The sequence below is a fragment of the Pongo pygmaeus genome, chromosome 10 (genome assembly GCF_028885625.2).
Source record: "Pongo pygmaeus isolate AG05252 chromosome 10, NHGRI_mPonPyg2-v2.0_pri, whole genome shotgun sequence".
Lineage (NCBI taxonomy): Eukaryota > Metazoa > Chordata > Mammalia > Primates > Hominidae > Pongo > Pongo pygmaeus.
In genome coordinates, this window is record NC_072383.2 from 100,545,590 (window position 1) to 100,568,095 (window position 22,506).

Sequence of the window (22,506 nt, forward strand, 5' to 3'; positions counted from 1 at the left end):
AGATATCAACTCTCAGTCATTAACTTTTGCCTAATAACCAAGACCTCAACAAGGTTTAATTATGAAATGTATTACACCTTTGCTATTTGAATGACCCATTAAATCCTCTATCATATCTCTCAACTGTCCTTCATTTATTCTCAAATCAATCTCACTCTGCACAATTGGATATTCTGTTGTGAATAATGATGAAATCTGAACCATGAAATTAAAGTTGCAGAAAAATCAGTACACAAACCTTGGGTCTTTGACTCAGGTACAGATTAGAGAGAGTGATAAATAGATGATTTTTTTAAAAAGTGCATTATTCTCCTTTATCTGATAATTGAGTTGACTATAATGTCAATGAAAACTCTGGATTAAGCAATACTTAAGCCCACTTCAAAATATTTTGTATAAAATATACCAATTAATAACAAGAAATGAGAAGTTGATGTGAATATTAAGAACATGCTGAGCAGTTATTTTATTAAGCTAATCAACACACAATTTTATCACAGTATTTCAAACTTTGGAAGCCAACAGAACTTCATAAACCCTCTAAATAAATACATATACAATTTTTAAATAAAATTGCCAGGTTATTCTGAATTTGCAAAGCAAATTAAGAAATTCAGCTGTGATTACTGGTAATCAATTTTTGGGACATTAAATATGTGAGGACCAACACAACTGCATAAAAATTTTAAAGGGCATATTATAGATGGCATTCATAATAGCACCTGGAAAAATTAATAATCAAAGTTAGACAGGTATACTTAAAAATCTTACAGAAATATATGACAGCTCTATCCACCACGTAATAACTACTAGGTAGTGTGGAAATATTTTCTTAATATTCTTTATAGATGCTTTGTTTTAGAAAAAGGATAGTCATATTTAATTGAGAGAATGTACAGTTAAACTCCTCTACAACATCTGGATATCCTCTTGCACATTTTATATATTTGAGTGGCCATAATGAAATTTGCTATATTAAATAAATGGATGTTAAATTTTATAATATCTAATTAAGTAAATGATCATCTAATTTATTACCCAAATATATACTATATTCTAAATATATGGCTCTTTCTACAGGGCCTCATACCACGCATCCTCAATATGTTTAATAAATTGAATACAGGTACTGAAAACAGTGTAGTGTAGTATAGCATAGTGTAGTGAAGCAGGTAAGGGCTAGGGCTCTTGGCACCAGACTGTCTGGGTTAAAATTCTAGCTCTTACGTTACTTTTCGACCTTCAGCAAGTTACTTAACCTCTATATACCTCATTTGACCCATCTATAAAGTAAGATTGATAATATGGTGCTTACATTATAGGGCTGTTGTAAAGATTAAATTAGTTTATGAAAGGCACTTAGAAACGTGCATACCTTGGTACACAGAAAGCACTCTTGAAGTATTAGCTGTTATCATCACTGTCAACATCATCGTGATCTAAAAAATATCCTGTGAAAAGTGCCTCCAGGTACAAAGGCAGAATTCCATTTATAAGTCTATTTGTTTAATTTGTTTATTATTATTACTTTGATAGGCCACCATTTTGATGATTACTTTGTTTTAGATTTTAATACCTCGCTGAGATACACTAGAGATTGTTCTCAAACAACAAAGAATTTTTATTTTTTGAAATAAAAAGTAATAGAAAATTTAAATTCATACAGAAGCATAAGTAAATGTTAAGATCTAAGAGCCAAATGTAAAGTATAGCTTTTACTAGGATGCTGATTCAAACGAATCAACTTCAAAAACACACTTTTTAGACAACTGGTATTTCTAAGATCAGTAGCTCTCAAATTTTAAGAGCCTACAGATCACCTAGGGGTCTTGTTAAAATGTAGATTCTCATCAGCAGTTTTGGGGTGGAGCCTGAGATGCTTCATTCTAACAAGCTGCCAGGTGATGCCCATGTGGTTGGTCCATGGGGTGTACTTGAGTAACAAGGGGTTAGACAATACCAGAGAATGTTTTATTTATTTATTTATTTTTTATTTTTGAGGCAGGGTCTTGCGCTGTCACCTAGGCTGGAGTGCAGTAATGTAATCTTGGTTCACTGCAACCTCTGCCTCGTGGTCTCAAGTGATCCTCCCACCTCAGCCTCCCGAGTAGCTGAGACCACAGGTGCATGCCACCACACCTGGCTAATTTTTGTATTTTCAGTGGAGATAGGGTTTTACCATGTTGCCCAGGCTGATCTCGAACTCCTGAGCTCAAGCAATCCACCTGCCTCAGCCTCCCAAAGTGTTGGGATTACAGGCCTGAGTGACTGCACCTGGCCAATTATTGTTAATTACATTGTATATGATAAAGGCATTTATATAAGCAAATGTTACAAAAGAAAATGTCAAAACTTTTCAGAGATGTTCAAAAATTTATGCAGGGGTGAGATGACAAGATGTCTGGAATTAATTTCAGCAAGTGACCAAAAAAATAGATGAAGCAATTGTGACAACTGGTGAATCCAGGTTTATTTTTGTATATGTTTAAAAATTTTACAATAAAACATTTTAAAAGTACATTTCTTCTAAGAACTTAGAAAAATTTCTAATTATTTTGAAGAAAAGAATTATTTGAAGCTTTTTCCTAGTCCTATATAGACTGATTTTCTTTTTTATAGGGAAAGAAAGTATTAACTTCAGGAAGCCCTTCAAAATAACACAGCTAATTTGTTTTTCCCAAACTTCATTTTCTATGTTAAGGTTTTAAAATTTTACTATTAGAAGTTTTACATGTTTTTCTTCCTTCCAACCTGCTGCTTAACACTATCAGTTTCAACCAAGAACATCTGCTCGTTTCTTAGAACTCACTTACCTGTGGTTGCTCTGAAGCGGCTTCAGGATGTGCTCCATTTGTGACACTGGTGACATTTAAAGGAGATACTTCAACTGTGACATCATCTAGGCCTGGGATAGATGACAACTGAGAAAAGAAAATTAGTATTGGAATATGAAGATAGTACTTGCATAAATAAACACTATAAGTTTCTAGGTTTGTGTATTTTTAATAGCTGTCTTAAGTTTTAAGGCTATACAAATAGGTTCACAATATCTTGTCTTTAATTTTCCATGTCATAAACTAAAAGTGAAAGACGGTCACAAATTCTTTTGAAGAACTTCTCAAAAATCTAATTTAGTTTATATAACCATTATTTTCAAAATATAGACAATCCTAGTGTAATGACTGACAGCCTGGTCTTTGAAGTCAGACTGTCAGGTTTAACTTTTAGCTCTACCACTCACAAGCTGTGTGATCTTGTATAAATCTCCCTATGTCTCAATTATCTCACCTGTAAAGTGGAGATAAGAACATGTACCTAGAAAAGTTGTTGTAAAAATATTTCTATTGATAATACTTTGAAAAAAAAGGGCTTTGTGCAAATTTTGAGTTTCAATTATCTAGGATATGACAAAACTCTTGTCTTTACACTTTAATGTGTGACACAGCTCATTCTTTTTTCTTTCTTTGAACATTCACCACTGAATGTTATTAAAATATGTTTCTTGTATGCAAAAAAATGGGCATATTGTTGGTATTTCAACCTGAAATGGTTTAGCTTTCACTATGAAATAGTTAAGCATTTCAGGTTAGATCTGCAAGACCCATACAAACCTTCTTTTCTGAGTTCATCCTGATATCAATGACGTGCATTTGTCAGATGTTTGGCTAACTTTAGGGATGACTCTACAGCCATGGAAATAACTAAGGTTAACTTGTCCATATGGTAGTTTAATGTGTGACCTTGGACTCTAACCCCCTAAGAATTCCTTAAACATTAAAATAAGACACATATTCATAATAAAGAATAATAATTTAAAAAAAACCAATGGTAATAAGATCTCAAGCAGCAATACTCACTGAGAACTGTTGACTGATAACCATAGTTAGCACAGTGGCTATGGCCCAAATAGTTTCAAGTGGGTATGGCTGCTAGAGGAATATCTTGAACATGTTCAAGACCGGGTTTCCAAACTAGAGAAATGTTCTAAGAGAAACACAGTTGCTGAAGTCCATAAAGAGACATTGAAAGTACAAACTAGACATTTTGGTCATATTAAAAAGGGATATCATTTTTTTCTTCCTCATAAATATTTACAGAATATTGCTTAGTTTTATTTTGGTAAATGGACAAAAAAAATATTAATTTCAGGAAAGTTAGTCATGAAAATACACTAGTGTCTCCATAACTTTATAAACAGAAAAAACACATGTAAAAAAATATTAAAAATGAAACCAAAGACATCACTGTTATCAAAATCTTTAAGCTTGCAATCTAAAACAGTCTTCTATTTTTCTTAGTTATTATTTGCAATTTCTGACATCAAAACTGGTATTCCTCATTAGCATTTAAGGTATCTGCAAATAGAAACAGCTGATATTGTCTCTAAAATTTGCTCTGAGACATCTAAAGATTTATATTATTATTGTATTATCAAATAATAACTAGTAAAATAAATTTGGAATTTTCTATCAAATGAAATGAACTAGATAACAGCTCAACTTGTTAACATGTTACTCGCATTATGCGTTTGCCTAGCACGATGAAAGAAATCGCAAACCATGTGTACGTTTGAATTAATGGTTCATAATGAACACCATTTTCTTTGCAACTGCAGTAAAATTAAAAACACAACCAGTATCACTTCATAGATACAGAAGTTAAATGGAATCACTCCAAAATGCAATGAAAATTATGATTAAGAAAGCTGGTATATGTACAGCAAAGTTTATACTACAAATTATTGAGAAACACCAACCTTTGCATCTAAAATATTGAGAGTTGTTTCAATTTGTTGGATACGAAGCGAAAGGTCTGCCAGTTTCTGGAAAAGAAAAATTAGAGACATAAAAATAAAGACTTTAATTAAAATAAACTGTTAACAATAACTAAGGGCAGATATGAAAACATTAAAAATCATTAAATATTTGTCATATTCTAATATAGTACTGTCTTATTTACATGAGTAGGAATGAGAACTCTCCTATTACCTGTATTATAATGCTTCTCAGTTTCTTTTTTTTGGGATGGAGTCTTGCTCTGTCACCAGGCTGGAGTGCAGTGGTGCAATCTCGGCTCCCTGCAACCCCTGACCCCTGGGTTCAAGCGATTCGCCTGCCTCAGCCTCCTGAGTAGCTGGGTCTACAGGCATGCGCCACCACGCCCAGCTAATTTTTGTATTTTTAGTAGAGATAGTGTTTCACCATGTTGGTCAGGATGGTCTTGATCTCTTGACCTCGTGATCTGCCTGCCTTGGCCTCCCAAAGTGCTGTGATTACAGGCGTGAGCCACCACACCCAGTCGCTTCTCAGTTATTTTATAAAATTATATTCATTTATAACAAAGTGACATTTTCTGCAAACTCATTATCAGAGCAGTAAACAATTGTTGAGACCAGAATATAAACAAACCAGGACAGAGCCTTTTGTTTACTACCGTACCTTTAGTGCCCAGAATAGTACCCTGACACTTAATAGGAGCTTAATAATTATTTGTTGATGAATGAAGAAATTTTTTCATAGAAAATAAAAGAATAAAAATTATTCAAAGACACGCTGCAACAAGGTCTGCCTTTATAAATTACTTAAATGCATCAACATATACAATTTGTCCCAGATTTAAACATCCATAGTTTGAAAAATAAAGGGGAATGGAATTGGAAGATGAGTAATTCATTTTGGAAAGAGAAGAGAAAAAACTAGAGTATTAAAACAAAATCTACTATCAAAATGCAAGATAAACCAGATAGAAGAGCTTATCATGCTTGTTACTCTGTATAATTAAATTGTCAATGTACCTCTGTGTAAATATACACCTACACAAAGAAAGGTAACATCATAAAATATGACCTGTAAGAACATTTACTTGAAACCTCCTAATCTTAAACATTATATTCAGTCACATAATCCAAGAACAATTAGCCAGTTTACAAGTTGGCAGATACACAGCATCCTGATTGTATTCTGGGATATTATTAAGGTCCTGACTATTAAGTAGAACTTTACCATCCTGTGAAATGGTCACTTTGCCCACAATTAGAGGGGGCAAAAAACTGAAAGTGGCCACAAAGCAGATAGTGCTTCTTTTACAGATCACTTATTTTTAGTTTAGCATCTTGATATCCACAAAGATATAATCTACAAATAAAGTATTAGGATCTAGTTTTCATGGTATCAAAACTTGAGTTTACCCTTAACTTCTAGAATTCATTCACATAAGGCTTTTAGGTAAACACCAATACAGGTTTATAACATGTATTATGAATGAATCCCTCTCCAAATTATAAGTGTATTCCTTAAAATCATAGAAATTTAATTTTGGCAAATCTAATCAGTCTCAATTCACTAGAGAAAAAATTCCACAGCAAATTAATATGTAAAGTGAATGATAATTTCCAACTTATTTAAAAATGGACGTATTGGTTTGATTGAAGGAAACACAAAAGGAAACAAAATATTGAATTAAAAATTTTTCTGTTTTAATATACCTATATGAGTATTTACTTTTAAGAAATAATCATCAATATTGTAAATATTTGAGTATTTACCTTGCTACATATGGTACAGTGTATATGCAACATATCAATTGAAATCTTACACCAAATCTATAAAGTAGGAAGTATTATGCCAATTTTAAAGATGAGAAAATTGAGTCTCATACAAGTAAAATATCCTGAACTCAAACCTCCAACTCCAGAGGCAATACACTTCATGAGATTTTTTGAGATAATTTTACATTGTTAATACATAATGGTAAATTCTTGGGTATTGCATAGAATTTTTGTTATCCAAAGCTAACAAATGATCAATTCGTTTCTCACTAAGATGATTCTGTGCCAAGAGGAAAAGCCTTTTGCTCTTCTGATTCTGAGATGATCATTTACAAAGTGGTTCTGAACTACAGTACATGAACTAGGATGAAAGAAAAAATTCTACCTTTATTTTTATCTACTTCTAGCTTAAATACAGCATTGTTTAAAAACATAGTTAAAAAAAAATCACCATAGGCTGGGCACAATGGCTCATGCCTGTAATCCCAGCACTTTGGGAGGCCGAGGCAGGTGTATCATCTGAGGTCAGGAGTTCGAGACCAGCCTGGCCAACATGGTGAAACCCCAACTCTACTAAAAATACAAAAAAATTAGCCGGGTGTGGTGGTGTGCGTCTGCAGTCCCAGCTACTCAGGAGGCTGAGTCAGGAGAATCGCTTGAACCTGGAAAGCGGACGTTGCAGTGAGCTGAGATCACGCCACTGCACTCCACCTTGGGCAACGAATGAGACTCCGTCTCAAAAGAAAAAAAAAAAGAAAAAGAAAAAAAATCACAGTGGTTTTAGGATCTATGACTGTCACCAATAGAAATCATATATATATATTTTTAAATCACATCACAATTGCTGCAGATTTCCTTATACTTCGAAATTATGGTTATTAGACATATGAAAGGATTATATAATTTAATGCTTTAATAAAGAACCTACTAGTATGTCATAGTTTTAAATTTTTTTAAGTATATAACTGGTTTCTTTTGTAATCCTATGCATTTTATTTTATCCACCTGAAAGCATTAATTTGGTTTCACTAGATTGTCAAAGGGTCCATGGCATGATTAAGAAAGAACTACTTTTCAAAGATAATTCAGTATAATAAATGGTTTTGTATGTTCCAATGTAATTATTGCTATAACATACCTGAATGTATACTTTTTAAAGAGCCATTGTCAGGTGAAAAGGTATACCTGGGTTCATTTATGGGCTGCTGAAGTTCATTTCTAAGATGTTTATGCTTGTGGCATTTTCCTTATACAATCCCCAGACCACTATAAAACAGGTTTTTCAATGCTGGCTATATTGACTTTTGTGAGTGAAATATTCTTTGCTGCAGGGGACTGGCCTGCACACTACAAGATGGGTAGCAGAATGTCTGGTCTCTATCCACTAAATGCTAGTAGCACTCCCCAGTTATTACAATCAAAGACACCTCTAGACATAGCCACATGTCCCCTGGTTGAGAGCCACTGCTCTAAATTATGATGACTATGGATATAACATAAGTAACATAATCAGTGACAGTAGCTGTTCTCATCTCTGAAAGTTTTAGCAAGAGGAAATGGAACGGTAACAGTCTTTCCCATCCATTTAACCATCGTCTTTATGAAGACTGAAAACAAACTTGAAATGCTATGGTTTGGGATAACAGGGGAATTTACAAAGTCCCTGATATTTGTCAGATAAGCTGAAAGCTTGATTTACTACCCATCTATTTCCAAGGCAGTACATTTTATAAAGTTTAAAAAAAAAAGGACAAAAGAAAGAAGGAAATATGGAATTACTAGTTGAATATGGAAACAAAATAAAATGCTGGTTTTTCATGGTTGTAAAATATCTTGCTTATATATCCATTTCTCTAAAAGAGAAACAGTATTTTAAGATAATGGATCTCTTGGTATACCCCACTGTGTTGTATGTGCCCCAGAAGCCAGAAAAGGAAGCAATCAATGGTTTTATTAGGTTGTGTCTGATACTTAAGCCCAGCAGTGGTTAAAGATATACGAGCAAATAAGGATTTAAGCAAAATATTATCTGATTAAAGGTTAAGTCCAATGGCAGGCTAAAAAAATGAATGTAGAAGATAAGCACTAAAGAAACTTTTAGGTTATGTGACAATTCTCAGCACTTTTGCTTGTACCTAAAGATTTTAGAAAAAAGAAAAATTTCAGAATATTAAAAAATTATTTAAAAATCCAGTATCTTAGGCATGTAATAAGTCTGAGTTTGGCTTGAGGGCGCTTGTAATCCTAGTACTTTGGGAGGCCGAGGCAGGCAGATGAGCTCAGGAGTTCAAGACCAGCCTGGGCAACATAGGGAAACCCTGTCTCTACAAAAAATACAAAAAATTAGCCAGGTGTGGTGGCACGCACCTGTAGTTCCAGCTACTTGGGGCGCTGAGGCAGGAGGTCTAGGCTGCAGTGAGCTAAGATCGCTCCACTACACTGCAGCCTGGGTGACAAAGTGAGACCCTGTCTTACAAAAAAACAACAAAAAAAGTTTGAATTAAAATAACATTCTGGCCAGGTACAGTGGCTCACGCCTATAATTCCAGCACTTGGGAGGCCAAGGCCGAGGGATCACTTAAGCCCAAGAGTTGGAGACCAGCCTAGATAATGTAGTGAGATGCCATCTCTAACACACACACACACACACATACACACACACAATTAGCCGGGTGTGGTGACACATGCCTATAGTCCAAGCTTCTAGGGAGGCTGAGGTGGGAGGATCACTTGAGCCTAGGAAGTTGAGGTTGCCCTGAGCTGTGATCACGCCACTGCACTCCAGCCTCGGTGATACAGCAAGACCCCGTCTTGGGGGGAAAAGAAAAAAAAAATTATAAAAAACAAACAAACAAAAAACCAAAGTAACACATTCGACACTCCTGTTTACAAAGTACCTTTGACTTTAAAATTCACTATAAGGTTAAATGCTCAGGTTTCACCTGCAATATGCATAGAGCTTATGTTGCTTCCCGCCAACCCTTCAAAATTTGCAGTCCCAATGGACTGCAACCATAAGATTTTGCTGACTAAAGCAAGAATAAAAATGCTCACTGGGGATTTGTGACGGAAGAGGAGATGACCCTAAGTACCTCTGTAATGTGGGTCTGATTCTACTACTTTCTCTGTCATCTAATCTCTCTTCTACTCTGGTTGCCAATCACTGGAAGAGTTACAAAAGTAGCCTAATACGCAGAAAGTTTTTGCAAAGTTGAGTTCTTCACAGAATGCAGTTTTATACTCTTCTCTTTAGTGAAGAACTCTAAAAACAGGGCCACTGATGAAGAAAGAAGCCTAGCAATTTGTTTCAAACTTAATTCTGGCTTGAGGGTTTATCTGTGACTGAAGTTGTTTAAGTTTGGGTTTGGTTCAAACCAGATCCTGTCGGGGGGTGGGAAAAGTTTTCTTTTTCCTCCCAGTTCACTCTCAGTTCAAAAACTAACAGTTGAGATTCCTCTTTTGTTGACAGAAACAGTCAGTTGGTTCTTGTTTGAGGCTTTAAATAAATAAGGACTAGAGGCCTATTAGGCACTATTAACAAAAACATTTCAAAACACCAAAGTGACTTTAACTTGGGAGAAAATGGCACCTTACGTTTGAATACATATATCTTTGGAATTGACATAAAAATATATTACATCAAATAGACATAGCATAGCAAAGAAGTGAATATGAGTCTAAAAATAGATTTTAATATAGCTATAAGAAGGTACTTGTACTGCACTCTCTCACTTGAAATTGACATAAGCATGCTTCTTAATCAGGTAAAGCAGTGCAATGTAAGAAAGTAATGAGATTTGACTTTTCCAGTTAAAAAATCAGTGGGAACCCAGTTCTGCTACTTTCTATCTGTGTATGTGCAGCTAATGCAGCTACAACTACTGGGGGCATGCAAAGATATGTTGAATGAATGAATGACTAAGCAAATGATTTAAATTTCTCTATATCTTAGTTTCTGTATCTGTATGAGTGGGATAACTAAACCTCTCTCAAAGGGCTGACTGTGATAATTAAATACACATAAAGCACTTAGTGTGATGCCTAGCACAGAGTAAGTACACAATAAATATTAGTTGTCTTCTCATTGAGCAGTCTCCAGCTGACATGAATATCCAAATTGCTAAAATATATATTGTAGAAAATCAGTTACAGTCAACCCTAGATTATCATACATAAAGGAGAAAAAGGTGGGACAACAGCAAGATGGGGGAATAGGACTTTCCAGCACTGATCCTCCCACAGAAACATCCATTTGAAAAACTATTCACGCACGAAAATACATTCTCAAGAGCTAAGGAAACCAGGTGAGAAATTACAGCACTGGGTGTAATTTCGCCACCCTCCAGGTGGGCGAAGGAGAGGCAGTGAGCACAGGACTTTGCCTTAGACCACAACACCAGGCCCACCCCAGAACTCAGTGCTGAGCAAGCCCCCTCAGACCATACTCCAGGCTGACACCTGCAGGCGAAGCCTTTAGGCCCATCCTGGCACTAGGCTGGATCACCCAGTCCTGAGTTCTAGGCTTGTCCCACTGGGACCCTAGGCTCCAGACCAGCTCAAGGTTCAGGACAGTCCCAGCACCAGGCAAGACTGCATAGATTGTCTCCAGGTCTGCTCTAGGGGCAGGCCAGCCCCAGTGGCCCTATGTTCTAGACCACTCCCAGCACGGGGCTGGCCTCCATGGGCCCAAGGTTCAGGCCCACCCCAGCACCAGGTCAGCTCCTGCAGATACAGGTTCCAGGCTTGACCAGTGCCAAGTCAGCTCCTGTGGCCCCAGTCTGGCTCCTGCAGCCCATACCCTAGTGGAAGTAGGGTTTAGGCCCATCCCAGTAGGTCCTTCTGTTGGGGTGGCACACATAGACACAGGCTCCAGGACCATCCCTGTGGACTTAAGTTCCAGGCTAGCCACTATTGCCCTAGGACCCAGGCCAGCCCCATGTAGCCCAAGTCACCAGGCCAGCACTTATAATCCCAGGCTCGAGTCTGGCCCCTGTGACCCCAGGCTGCACACTTGCCCCAGCACCAAGCTGGCCCCAGACAAATCCCTGTGGTGAGTCAGGGTCTAGGTATGTTCCAGCAGACGTGGAGTCTGGGACCACCCCAGTAGATTGCATTGCCACACTGGCCCCCATGGACAGAGGCTTCAGGACCACTCCTGCAGACTCAGGCTCCAGGCTAGTCACAGTACAACCAGGACCCCGGCCCACCCCCACATACTCTGGCTCCAGGTCCATCCCAGGGGTTCCAAGCACCAGGCCCACCTTGGAACCTGGCCAGACACTGCAGACTCAGGCTCAAGGCTCACCCCAGTGCCAGACCAGCCCTTGCAGACTTAGGCTTCAAGTTGGAACCCTAAGGATCCAGGCCCACCCCTATAGAGCTAATCAGCAGGTCCACCCCAGTGGATCAGGCTCCAGGAACAACCCTACGAACCCAGGCACCAGGCCAGCCTACCCAAGGACTCCAGCAGCAAGCCTGCCATGCACCACAACAGATGGCCTGTCTAGAACCTCTGGATGGGCGTACTGGTGAAGGGCTTTCCCAGACAAAGCCAGTCTGTGAAGACTGGAGTAAGTCCTTCTTCAAACACACACATACCAACACATGGCCACAAAGACCAAGAATAATCAGAGAAACATATCACTACCAAAGAAACAAAATAAATCACCAGTAACTGACCCTTCTTCACAACGAATCCAAAATTATTGTTTTAGGGAAACTCAGTGGACTTCAGGAAAATTCAGAGAAACAATTCAATGAAATCAAGGAAATAATAAATGACCAAAATGAGAAATGTAACAGAAAGATTGGAATTATTTAAAAAAAAATCAAAAAATTTTAGAGCTGAAAAAAAATGTATACAGTCAAATTCAGAATATTCTAATACTGTCATGGTGATTAAATCACTTATATCTTTAGTATGAAAGTTAACAGACAAAACTATTAAAAATTATAATAGCTATAATAACTTGTTAAGGGATATGCAGTATAAAAAGATGTACGTTGCAAAATCAAAAACAAAATGTGGAGAGGTGGAGTAAAAGTGCAGAGGTTTTTTTATGTTATCAATTATGTTATCATCAGTTTAAAATAGCCTGTTATAATATGTTTTATGTGAGCCTCATGGGAACAACAAAGCAAAAACCTAACAGTAAATACACTAAAGATAAAAAGTAAGGAATCAAAGTATATCACTAGAGACAATCATCTAATCACAAAAGAAGACAGCAAGAGTGGAAGAAAGGAACAAAAGATCTATAAAGCAACTAGAAAACAATGAACAAAATCACAACAGTAAGTCCTTACCTATCAATAATTACCCTGAATGTAAATGGACTAAATTCCCGATCAAAAGACACAGATTGATGGAATAGATACAAAAATAAGACCCAACTACATGCTGTGTACAAGAGACTCACTTCACCTTTAAAAAATGGACACATATAGACTGAAGTGAAAGAATGGAAAAGAGCTCAGCACAGTGGCTCACATTTGTAATCCCAGCACTTTGGGATGCCAAGGCGGGAGGATCCCCTGAACTCAGGAGTTTGAGACCAGCCGGGGCAACATGATGAGACGCCGTCTCTACAAACACCATGGACATATCATCCAGGCAGAAAATCAATAATGAAACACTGGCCCTAACAGACATATGTAGAAAATTCAATAAAACAGCAACAGAATACACATTCTTCTCAAGGGCACACAAAACATTCTCCAGGTTATATGATATGCCACAAAACAAGTTTTAATACATTTAAGGAGACTGAAATCATATCAAGTATCTTTTCTGACCATATTGGTTTGAAACTAGAAATCAATAATAGAAGGAACCTTGAAAAAAATCATAAATATCTGGAAATTAAATAACATGCTCCTAAACAACCAATAGGTCAAATAAATTAAAAAGGAAATTAAAAATATTTTGAGACAAATGAAAATGGACATACAACACATCAATACTTATGGGAGGTGGCAAAAGCAGTTTTAAGAGGAAAGGAAGCTTCAGCAGTAAAGACCTATAACAAAAAAGATGAAAGATCCAAAGTAAACATCCTAGTGTTACAACTCAAGGAATAGAAGAACAAATAAAACCCAAAGTTAGCAGAAGGAAAAAAATAATAATGATCGGAACAGAAAAAAATGAGACTAGAAAAACAATAGAAAAGATCAATGAAACTAAGAGCTGGATTTTTGAAAAGACAAACAAAATCCACAAACTTTTACCTAGATTAAGAAAAGGAGAAGGTTCAAATGATACCAGAAATGAAAGAGATGTTACAACTGATACCACAGAAATACAAAGAATTGCCTTTTTCAGCCACAGAGTGCAACACAGCTCAGTGACGTTATAAATGCTAATGAACTTAAGGTCTGATGTGTGTTTGAAAGAATCAGCGAAGCTTTTCTTTTTTTCTTTTTTTTCGTTTTGTTTTTTCGAGATGGAGTCTTGCTCTGTCACCCAGGCTGGAATGCAATGGCGCAATCTTGGCTCATTGCAACCTCCACCTCCCAGGTTCAAGCGATTCTCCTGCCTCAGCCTCCCAAGTAGCTGGGAATACAGGTGTGCACCACCACGCCCAGTTAATTTTTGTATTTTTAGTAGAGACAGGGTTCCACCATGTTGGCCCAGCTGGTCTCGAACTCTTAGCCTCAGGTGATCTGCCCACCTGGGCCCAAAGTGCTGGGATTACAGGTGTGGCCCACCGTGCCCCGCCCATCAAAGCTTTTCAAGTAGATAAGAAGTATCTGAATATGGGACCACTGATATATTCAGAACAGAAGTTTCTGCTTTCTTTGTCTCTTTCATGGTGGTAGCTGGGGTGAATTTTGAGATGGTCCCAATTTTCTACAGGAATGTTTAGATGAGAATTTTTTGTTTCTGTCCTGTGGTTGAGTTGGTGCCACAGAGAATTTCCATAAAATTCAATTCCATTATCTAAAATAGTTTTTTTTTTAACTAGTTTTTCTATCAACCAGCCCCAGTCTGAAACTTGACACAGCGTTAACACAAAAGAGCAAGTACTTAATCTTCGTTCATATACTCTACCTACAAAGACATGACCTACAGTAGTTCTTCAAGCAGGTCAGTTTTAGGAGACGTTAATTCTATCTAACTAGACTAGCTATTTCACAACTATGTAAGACAACTTTATAAACTTTGCTTTAACTTACAAAGGTCATTTAATAATCCCATTGTTTTGATGATTCTAAAGATTGTAAGTTTATTTTTACAGTCTACTCTTAAATATTACTGTTGAAGCATATATATGGCAATGGTGGACTTAATTCTGCCTAAGATATCTGAGCATCTGTAGTAAAATATGAAGCTACCTTCATTTGGTTGATATGCTAAAGACATTTTTAAAAGTATCTCATTTTTTAAAAACTTGGTCTGTGTGTTTTGTATGCTCAGGAATTTTTCCACAGTACTGGAGACCATTGTAGTGATTAAATTTGGCCCTTTTGACAGAAAACAGAACAATGGATTCCTAGGGATAAAAACGGGGTGACTGCAAAGGAGCATGAGGGAATTTTTGGAGTGATTCTATATCTTGCTCTACAACTATTCTACATCTTGATTATGGTATGATTATGCATTTGTCAAATCTCATACTTAACAGTAAATTTTACTGCATGTAAGTTCATACTCCAATAAACATGACTTTACAATTAAAACAAAAGAAATATGAAGGCTCATAAGAGATTGCTATGACCAATTATATGCCAACAGATTGGATAACCTAGAATGGATAAGTTCCTAGACACATACAACCTATCAAGACTAAATCATAAAGAAATAGGTAATCTGAACAGACCAATAATAAGTAAAGAGATCGAATCAGTAGTTAAGTCTCCCACTAAACAAAATCCCCAGGACTTGATGGCTTCACTACTGAATTCTACCAAACATTTAAAGAAGAACTAATACAAATCCTTCTCAAACTCTTCCAAAATACTGAAGAGGAGGGAAAACTTTCAAACTCAATTTAGGAGGCCAGCATTATCCTGATTCCAAAGCCAGACAAATACACTACAAGAAAAGAAAATCAAAGGTCAATATCCCCAATGAACATAGAAGCAAAAATCCTCTACAAAATACTGGCAAGCTGAATACAACAGCACATTAACAAGGTCATAAACCATGATCAAGTCAGATTTATCCCTGGGATGCAAAGATGGTTCAACATATGCAAATAAGTAAATGTGATACATCACATCAACAGAATGAAAGACAAAAACCGTATGATCATCTCAATAGATGGAACAAAGGCATTTGAGAAAATTCAACATCTTTGATGATAAAAACTCTCAACAAATTAGGTATACAAAGAATCTACCTCAACACAATGAAGGCCATTTATGACAAGCCCACAGCTAGCATCATACGCAATGGTGAAAACTGAAAGTTTTTCCTCTAAGATGAGGGACAAGACAAGGATATTCACTCTTACCCCTTCTATTCAACATAGTACTAGAAGTCCTAGCTACAGCAATTAGGCAAGAGGGAAAAATAAAAGGCACTGAAATTGGAAAAAAGGAAATGAAATTGTTTCTGTTCACAGATGGCATGCTCTTACATATTGAAAATGTTATAAAAAATTCCACCAAAAAATTGTTAGAACTAACAAACTAGTTTGGTAAAGCTGCAGGATATAAAATCAACATACAAAAATCAGTAGCATTTCTATACACTAAAAGTAAACTATCTGAAAAAAAAAAGAAAAAAAAATCTCATTTACAATAGCTACAAAAAAAATACATAGGGGTAAATTTAACCAGGGAGGTGAAAGATCTGTACACTGAAAACTATAACACATTGATGAAAAAAATTGAAGAAGACACAAATAAATGGAAAGATAACGTGTGTTCATGGATTGGAAACATGAATGTTGTTACAAGGTCAACACCACTCAAAGCAATCTACCGACTCAATGCAATCCCTATCAATTTTCCAATAATATTTTCACAGTAATAGAAAAAACAATCCTAAAATTCATACTGAACCACAAAAGACCCTGAACAGGCAATGCAATATTAAGCCAAAAAAAAAAAGCCAGAGAGATCACACTCCCTGATGTGAAAATCTACTACAAAGCTACAGTAATCAAAACAGCCATAGACCAAACAGAATAAAGAGCCCAGAAATAAATCCATGCATTTAAAGTCAACTGATTTTTGATAAAGATGTTAAGAACACAGAAAAGACAGTTGCAGAAACATACTTTTCACAGATGTTATGAACAACAGTCTCAATAAATCGTGTTGGGACAACTGGATATCCACATGCAGAATGAAATTAGACCCTCATCCTTTACCATATAAAAAAAAATTAACACAAAAAGGATTCAAGATTTAAATGTAAGACCTGAAACTGTAAAACTACTAGAAGAAAACATAAGGGGAAAGTTCCATGACATTGGTCTGGGCAATGACTTTTTTGGATATAAACCCCAAAACATTGGTAACAAAACCAAAAATAAATAAATGGGATTACATCACACTAAGAAGTTTGTAGGATCTGGATTTTAAATTATTTTTTAAAAATTATTTTAAAAGACTACGAAGCTTTTGCATGGCCAACAAAACCATCAATAGAGTGAAGAGACAACCTATGGAATGGGAGACTATATTTGGAAACCATATATGTGATGAAGGGTTATTATCCAAAATATACAAAGAACTCAACAGCAAAAAAAAAAAAAAATTTCTCTGATGACCATCACTGGCCATCAGAGAAATGCAAATCAAAACCACAATGAGATACCATCTCACACCAGTTAGAATGGAAATCATTAAAAAGTCAGGAAACAACAGGTGCTGGAGAGGATGTGGAGAAATAGGAACACTTTTACACTGTTGGTGAGACTGTAAACTAGTTCAACCCTTGTGGAAGTCAGTGTGGCGATTCCTCAGGGATCTAGAACTAGAAATTCCATTTGACCCAGCCATCCCATTACTGGGTATATACCCAAAGGACTATAAATCATGCTGCTATAAAGACACATGCACACGTATGTTTATTGCAGCATTATTCACAATAGCAAAGACTTGGAACCAACCCAAATGTCCAACAATGATAGACTGGATTAAGAAAATGTGGCACATATACACCATGGAATACTATGCAGCCATAAAAAATGATGAGTTCATGTCCTTTGTAGGGACATGGATGAAATTGGAAATCATCATTCTCAGTAAACTATCGCAAGAACAAAAAACCAAACACCTCATATTCTCACTCATAGGTGGGAATTGAACAATGAGAACACATGGACACAGGAAGGGGAACATCACACTTCGGGGACTGTTGTGGGGTGGGGGGAGGGGGGAGGGATAGCATTGGGAGATATACCTAATGCTAGATGACGAGTTGGTGGGTGCAGCGCACCAGCATGGCACATGTATACATATGTAACTTACCTGCATGTTGCGCACATGTACCATAGAGCCTAAAGTATAATAAGAATAAGAATAAGAATAAAAAAAAGAAATAAAAAAAGAAATAAAATCTATTTGAAAGTAAAAAAAAAAAAAAAAAAATTATTTTAAAAGACTACGAAGCTTTTGCATGGCCAACAAAACCATCAATAGAGTGAAGAGACAACCTATGGAATGGGAGACTATATTTGGAAACCATATATGTGATGAAGGGTTATTATTCAAAATATACAAAGAACTCAACAGCAAAAAAAAAAAAAAAACACATTAAAAAATGGGCAATAGACTTTTTTTTGAGACACAGTCTCGCTCTGTTGCCCAAGCTGGACTGCAGTCCTGCTGTCTCGGTTCACCGCAACCTCCGCCTCCCAGGTTCAAGTGAGCCTCCCGAGTAGCTGGGATTACAGGTGCCTGCCATCACACCTGGCTAACTTTTGTATTTTTAGTAGAGACAGGGTTTCACCATGTTGGCCAGGCTAGTCTTGAACTCTTGATTTCAAGTGATCCGCCCACCTTGGCATCCCAAAGTGCTGGGATTACAGGCATGAGCCACTGCGCCGGACAATAAACCTTAATAGATATTTCTGAAAAGAAGACATACATATGGCTGACAGGTATATGAAAAAATACTCAACATCACTAATTACTAGGGAAATGCAAATTAAAAGTACAATAAGATATTACCTCATAACTGCTAGAAAGGCTATTATCAAAAACATAAAAGATCGCAAGTGTTAATGAGGATGTGTAGAAAAGGGAACCTCTGTACACTGTTGGTGGGAATGTAAATTAGTACAGCTATTATAGAAAATAGTACAGAGGTTCCACAAAAAATTAAAAATAGAACTACTATATGATCCAGCAATCCCACTTCTGGGTATATATCCAAAGGATGTAAAATTAGTACATTCAAGAGACACCTGTACTTGAAAGTTCACTGCAACATTATTCACAATAGCCAAGATACGGAATCAAAAGTGTCCACCAATGGATGAATGGATTAAAAAAAGTGGTATATATACACAATGGAATACTATTCAGCCTTAAAAAAGAATGAAATCCTGTCATTTGTGACAACATGAATGAACTTGGAAGACATTGTGTTAAGTGAAATAAGTCAGTCAAACAGAGACAGATACTGAATGATCTCACTTATACATGGAGGATAAAAAAGTACAACTCATAAAAATATTGAGTAGAATGGTAGTTAGCAGGGGCTTGGGGTTAAGAGGATTGGGGAGATGCGGTCAAAGGATACAAAATTTCAGTTAGGCAGGAGGAATAAGTTCAAGAGATCTCCTATATGTCATGGTGACTGCTGTTAATAACAATATATTGTATTGAAAATTGCTAAGAGAGGCGATTTTAAGTGTGCTCACCACAAAAAAAAGTAAGTTCATGAGGCATTGCTTATGTTAAATAGCTTGGTTTGGCCATTCCAGAATGTACTCATATATCAAAACATCATGTTGTACATCATAAAAATACAATTTTTACCTGCCAATTTAAATAAAGAAATAAGATTTTTGAAAAAGGACAAAAGGCAATAGACTACCTTTAAACTTCATGAGGTTTTGATGAACAAACTTTTCTCTAGAGTTCAAAGAAGTACTAGAATACAGATACAGCCAGAACAGCTGCAGAGAAGTTGAGGGAGGAACAGGAGGAGGTTAAAGAGTGACTCATGAGGCTTTGATCATAATCTATCAATAAATGAGATGACTATTGTTTTCTTTGACCTAGTTGTCAGTAAACCACTCTCATTCAAGAACCATTAAGCACTACAAAGGTGAAGGGCTATTCCTGTTTCAGGACAGCTCAAACAAGTTGCTTTCATAGGTGTGTTTACTTGTTGCTTTGTTCTTATTTTTCAGCTTGATGATAAGGGCTATGGGGATAAGAGTGTTTGCTCCTTTCTGCTAGTAATCCTGGGACAGTCCCTTTCCAGATACTTCTCCATCTTGCCCTGGTATAAAAATTGAAGGGTGAAAACCTTTGCTTACTGGTTTTTATTCAGTCAATTTTATATCCTAAATTATTTAGAGAGATAGTAGGACGAAATAAAACTGACTGGAAGCAAGCACCTAATTTCTGGCCATTAACATATAAAACTAAATTGAATTGAGCCCCTTACTCTACCAATTACTATATTTTACTTTGTCTTAGAAGGCAGAAGAAATGTTGATAATTAGACAAAACAATAACTGGAATTTCATACAAGCAAAAAATAGTTTTCCCATCTCCATGCAATTTTTATTAATAGTAGTAACACACTTAACAAAAACTCTAATTGCTAAGGCTATAGCTTACATAAGACAGAATGTTCAACAGACTTACTTGTGAATTATCTAAGTCCCATAATTTACTTTTCTCTTTCCTTAAATGCAATTTCAACCCATGGTTCCCATTGTCTTCCCCATCCTCTTTTGGCTTTTTAAAAGACAGGAATTCCCTGGATCCTGGATCTAGTACCTAATCCTCTTTTTTAAAACAAAAGCAAAAACAAAACATTGAGTTTCTCTATGTTGTCCAGTCTCGTCTCAAATTCCCGGGCGCAAGTGATCTTCCTGCCTCTGCCTCCCGAGTAGCTGGGATTACAGGTGCGCACTGCTGTGCCAGTTCTGGTACCTAATCCCTAGTTGGGTACTGAATCCTTACATTGCAAGTCATTTGCAGAAAATATTTTTATTTCTATAATCATATTTGATGCCAAAGTTATGTTTCTAGGCTATCTCCTCTAGCCATCTTTTAGATCCAGAATGTAAAATAAATTTAAACAATGTGGTTTTGCGGTACGGGAACGAATAACAAATTGCAAAATAAAAACTATTTTCAACTGTGAAATTTTAGAAGCCGGGCGCGGTGGCTCAAGCCTGTAATCCCAGCACTTTGGGAGGCTGAGGCTGGCTGATCGCCCAAGGTCAGCAGTTCGAGACCAGCCTGACCAACATGGTGAAACCCCGTTTCTACTAAATATAAAAAATTAGCCAGGCATGGTGGCGCATGCCTGTAATCCCAGCTACTCAGGAGGCTGAGGCAGGAGAATCGCTTGAACCGGGGAGGCGGAGGTTGCAGTGAGCCGAGATCGCGCCACTGCACTGTAGCTTGGGTGACAGAGTGAGATCCTGTCTCAAAAAAAAAAAAAAAAAAAAATTAGATTTCCTATTGTTCCTTTTAATCGCAATAAGCCTGACTGAACTATCTCACAAGGACCTCTAGAGCACTAACTCAGTAGAGGAGGGGTGCAGCATTGATTGTAACAGAGTAAAAGAGAACTTAAGGTGTGCTAACACAATTGGGTGATGAGATGTCATGGTACATGAATAAAGACTAATTCTTGTTTTACTCCATTTGTCAATCTCAGCAGTGAAAGGTGATTTCCAGGCGACTCCAAAACCAGTATCACCGGACCTACCTCCTCACAAACTGTAGAAAAGCGGTTGAGGAACTGTACAGTGTGCACCACAAATTGGTTTAGAAAAGCCACCGTTCTTTTCTGTTGAATAGCTGGCACCTGTGTTACGTAAAAACAAACATGGTTCATACAGGAGGAACGTACACAGTGCAAATCTTTTCATATTTGGACATAATCACGAGGCACTCTGCTGTGTGATATGAATTTCTTGAAGGACTGGGAATAGTCATTAACTTGTTTCCTAAACTGTGGGTGAGGTATCCGAAGATGACAGAGGTGCATAAAAGTTTGAGAACAGGCTCTAGACTCACTGTTACGAATTCTGGCAGGCAAAAAGCAACACACATAAACACACACAAAATCTTAGGGGCTGAATAAGAGGTAGGGCTAGCTATCGCAACCGGCGTGTGTCGCCGGCGGCACAGAGACATGCGAGATGGGAAGCGAAAGTTGGGAGATGCACACCGTCTCCTTAATCAGCTCAGGAGGGACCCCATTTCAAGGTGGACTGTGGGGCTCTTCCTCCTGAGGCCGGCAGAAGGGCCCGAGGCCGTGACAGGGTGGGGACCCGGAAGGTGGGCGTATCCCCGGAAAGCTGCGTCTTCCCCATCCTCCTCCCGGCTCGTCGGGAGTCTAGCACCGTCTTTTACAAACCTTGGTCAGGTCTATGCCTGACCCCATGAGAGGAAGCCCGTCCTCATCCATCTCCTCAGCGGGCGGGGGACCCCGAGTTCACCCACAAACCCCTCCCAGATGGGGCCCGCCCAACCCGGTAATCACGTCTCAACTTTCCCCCCAAGTCCCCGCCTCCGGGGCCCTTCCCGCCGGAAGAAAATACCTCCGCTCACTAATCACTCGGCGGCTTCCGGAGAGCCCGACTCCTCGCTCGGCATTCTGGGATTGGTAGTTTTAGTCCAGATTGTGACGTCAATTTCGGCGTGGCGCGCGGTGGTACAAGGATGCAGTTAGAGCAGTGAAATCTTAGAAAGGAGGCAAAAAAACAAAACAAAACGAAAAAGCAAAGCCAGAAGTTGCGTCCTTTTGAGGTTATCCCTACTTAGTCCTGTTATATAATAACTCCGTCATTCCTTGAGCAACATTT

At 37.4% G+C, this 22,506-nt stretch overlaps 1 protein-coding gene across 1 annotated transcript in view; it reads right to left on the reverse strand.

Moving 5' to 3' along the window:
• The window catches only part of WASHC3 (WASH complex subunit 3), a 50,638-nt gene extending 28,389 nt beyond the window's left edge, over nt 1-22,249 (reverse strand). The window contains exons 1-4 of the mRNA XM_054443982.1: nt 22,059-22,249; nt 21,405-21,503; nt 4,757-4,822; nt 2,814-2,921 (exon numbers count right to left, since the gene is read on the reverse strand). Coding sequence (XP_054299957.1) covers nt 2,814-2,921; nt 4,757-4,822; nt 21,405-21,503; nt 22,059-22,109 — 324 coding nt within the window. The 5' untranslated portion in view covers nt 22,110-22,249. The remainder of the gene's footprint in view (nt 1-2,813; nt 2,922-4,756; nt 4,823-21,404; nt 21,504-22,058) is intronic.
• Between the last annotated feature and the right edge of the window lie 257 nt (nt 22,250-22,506).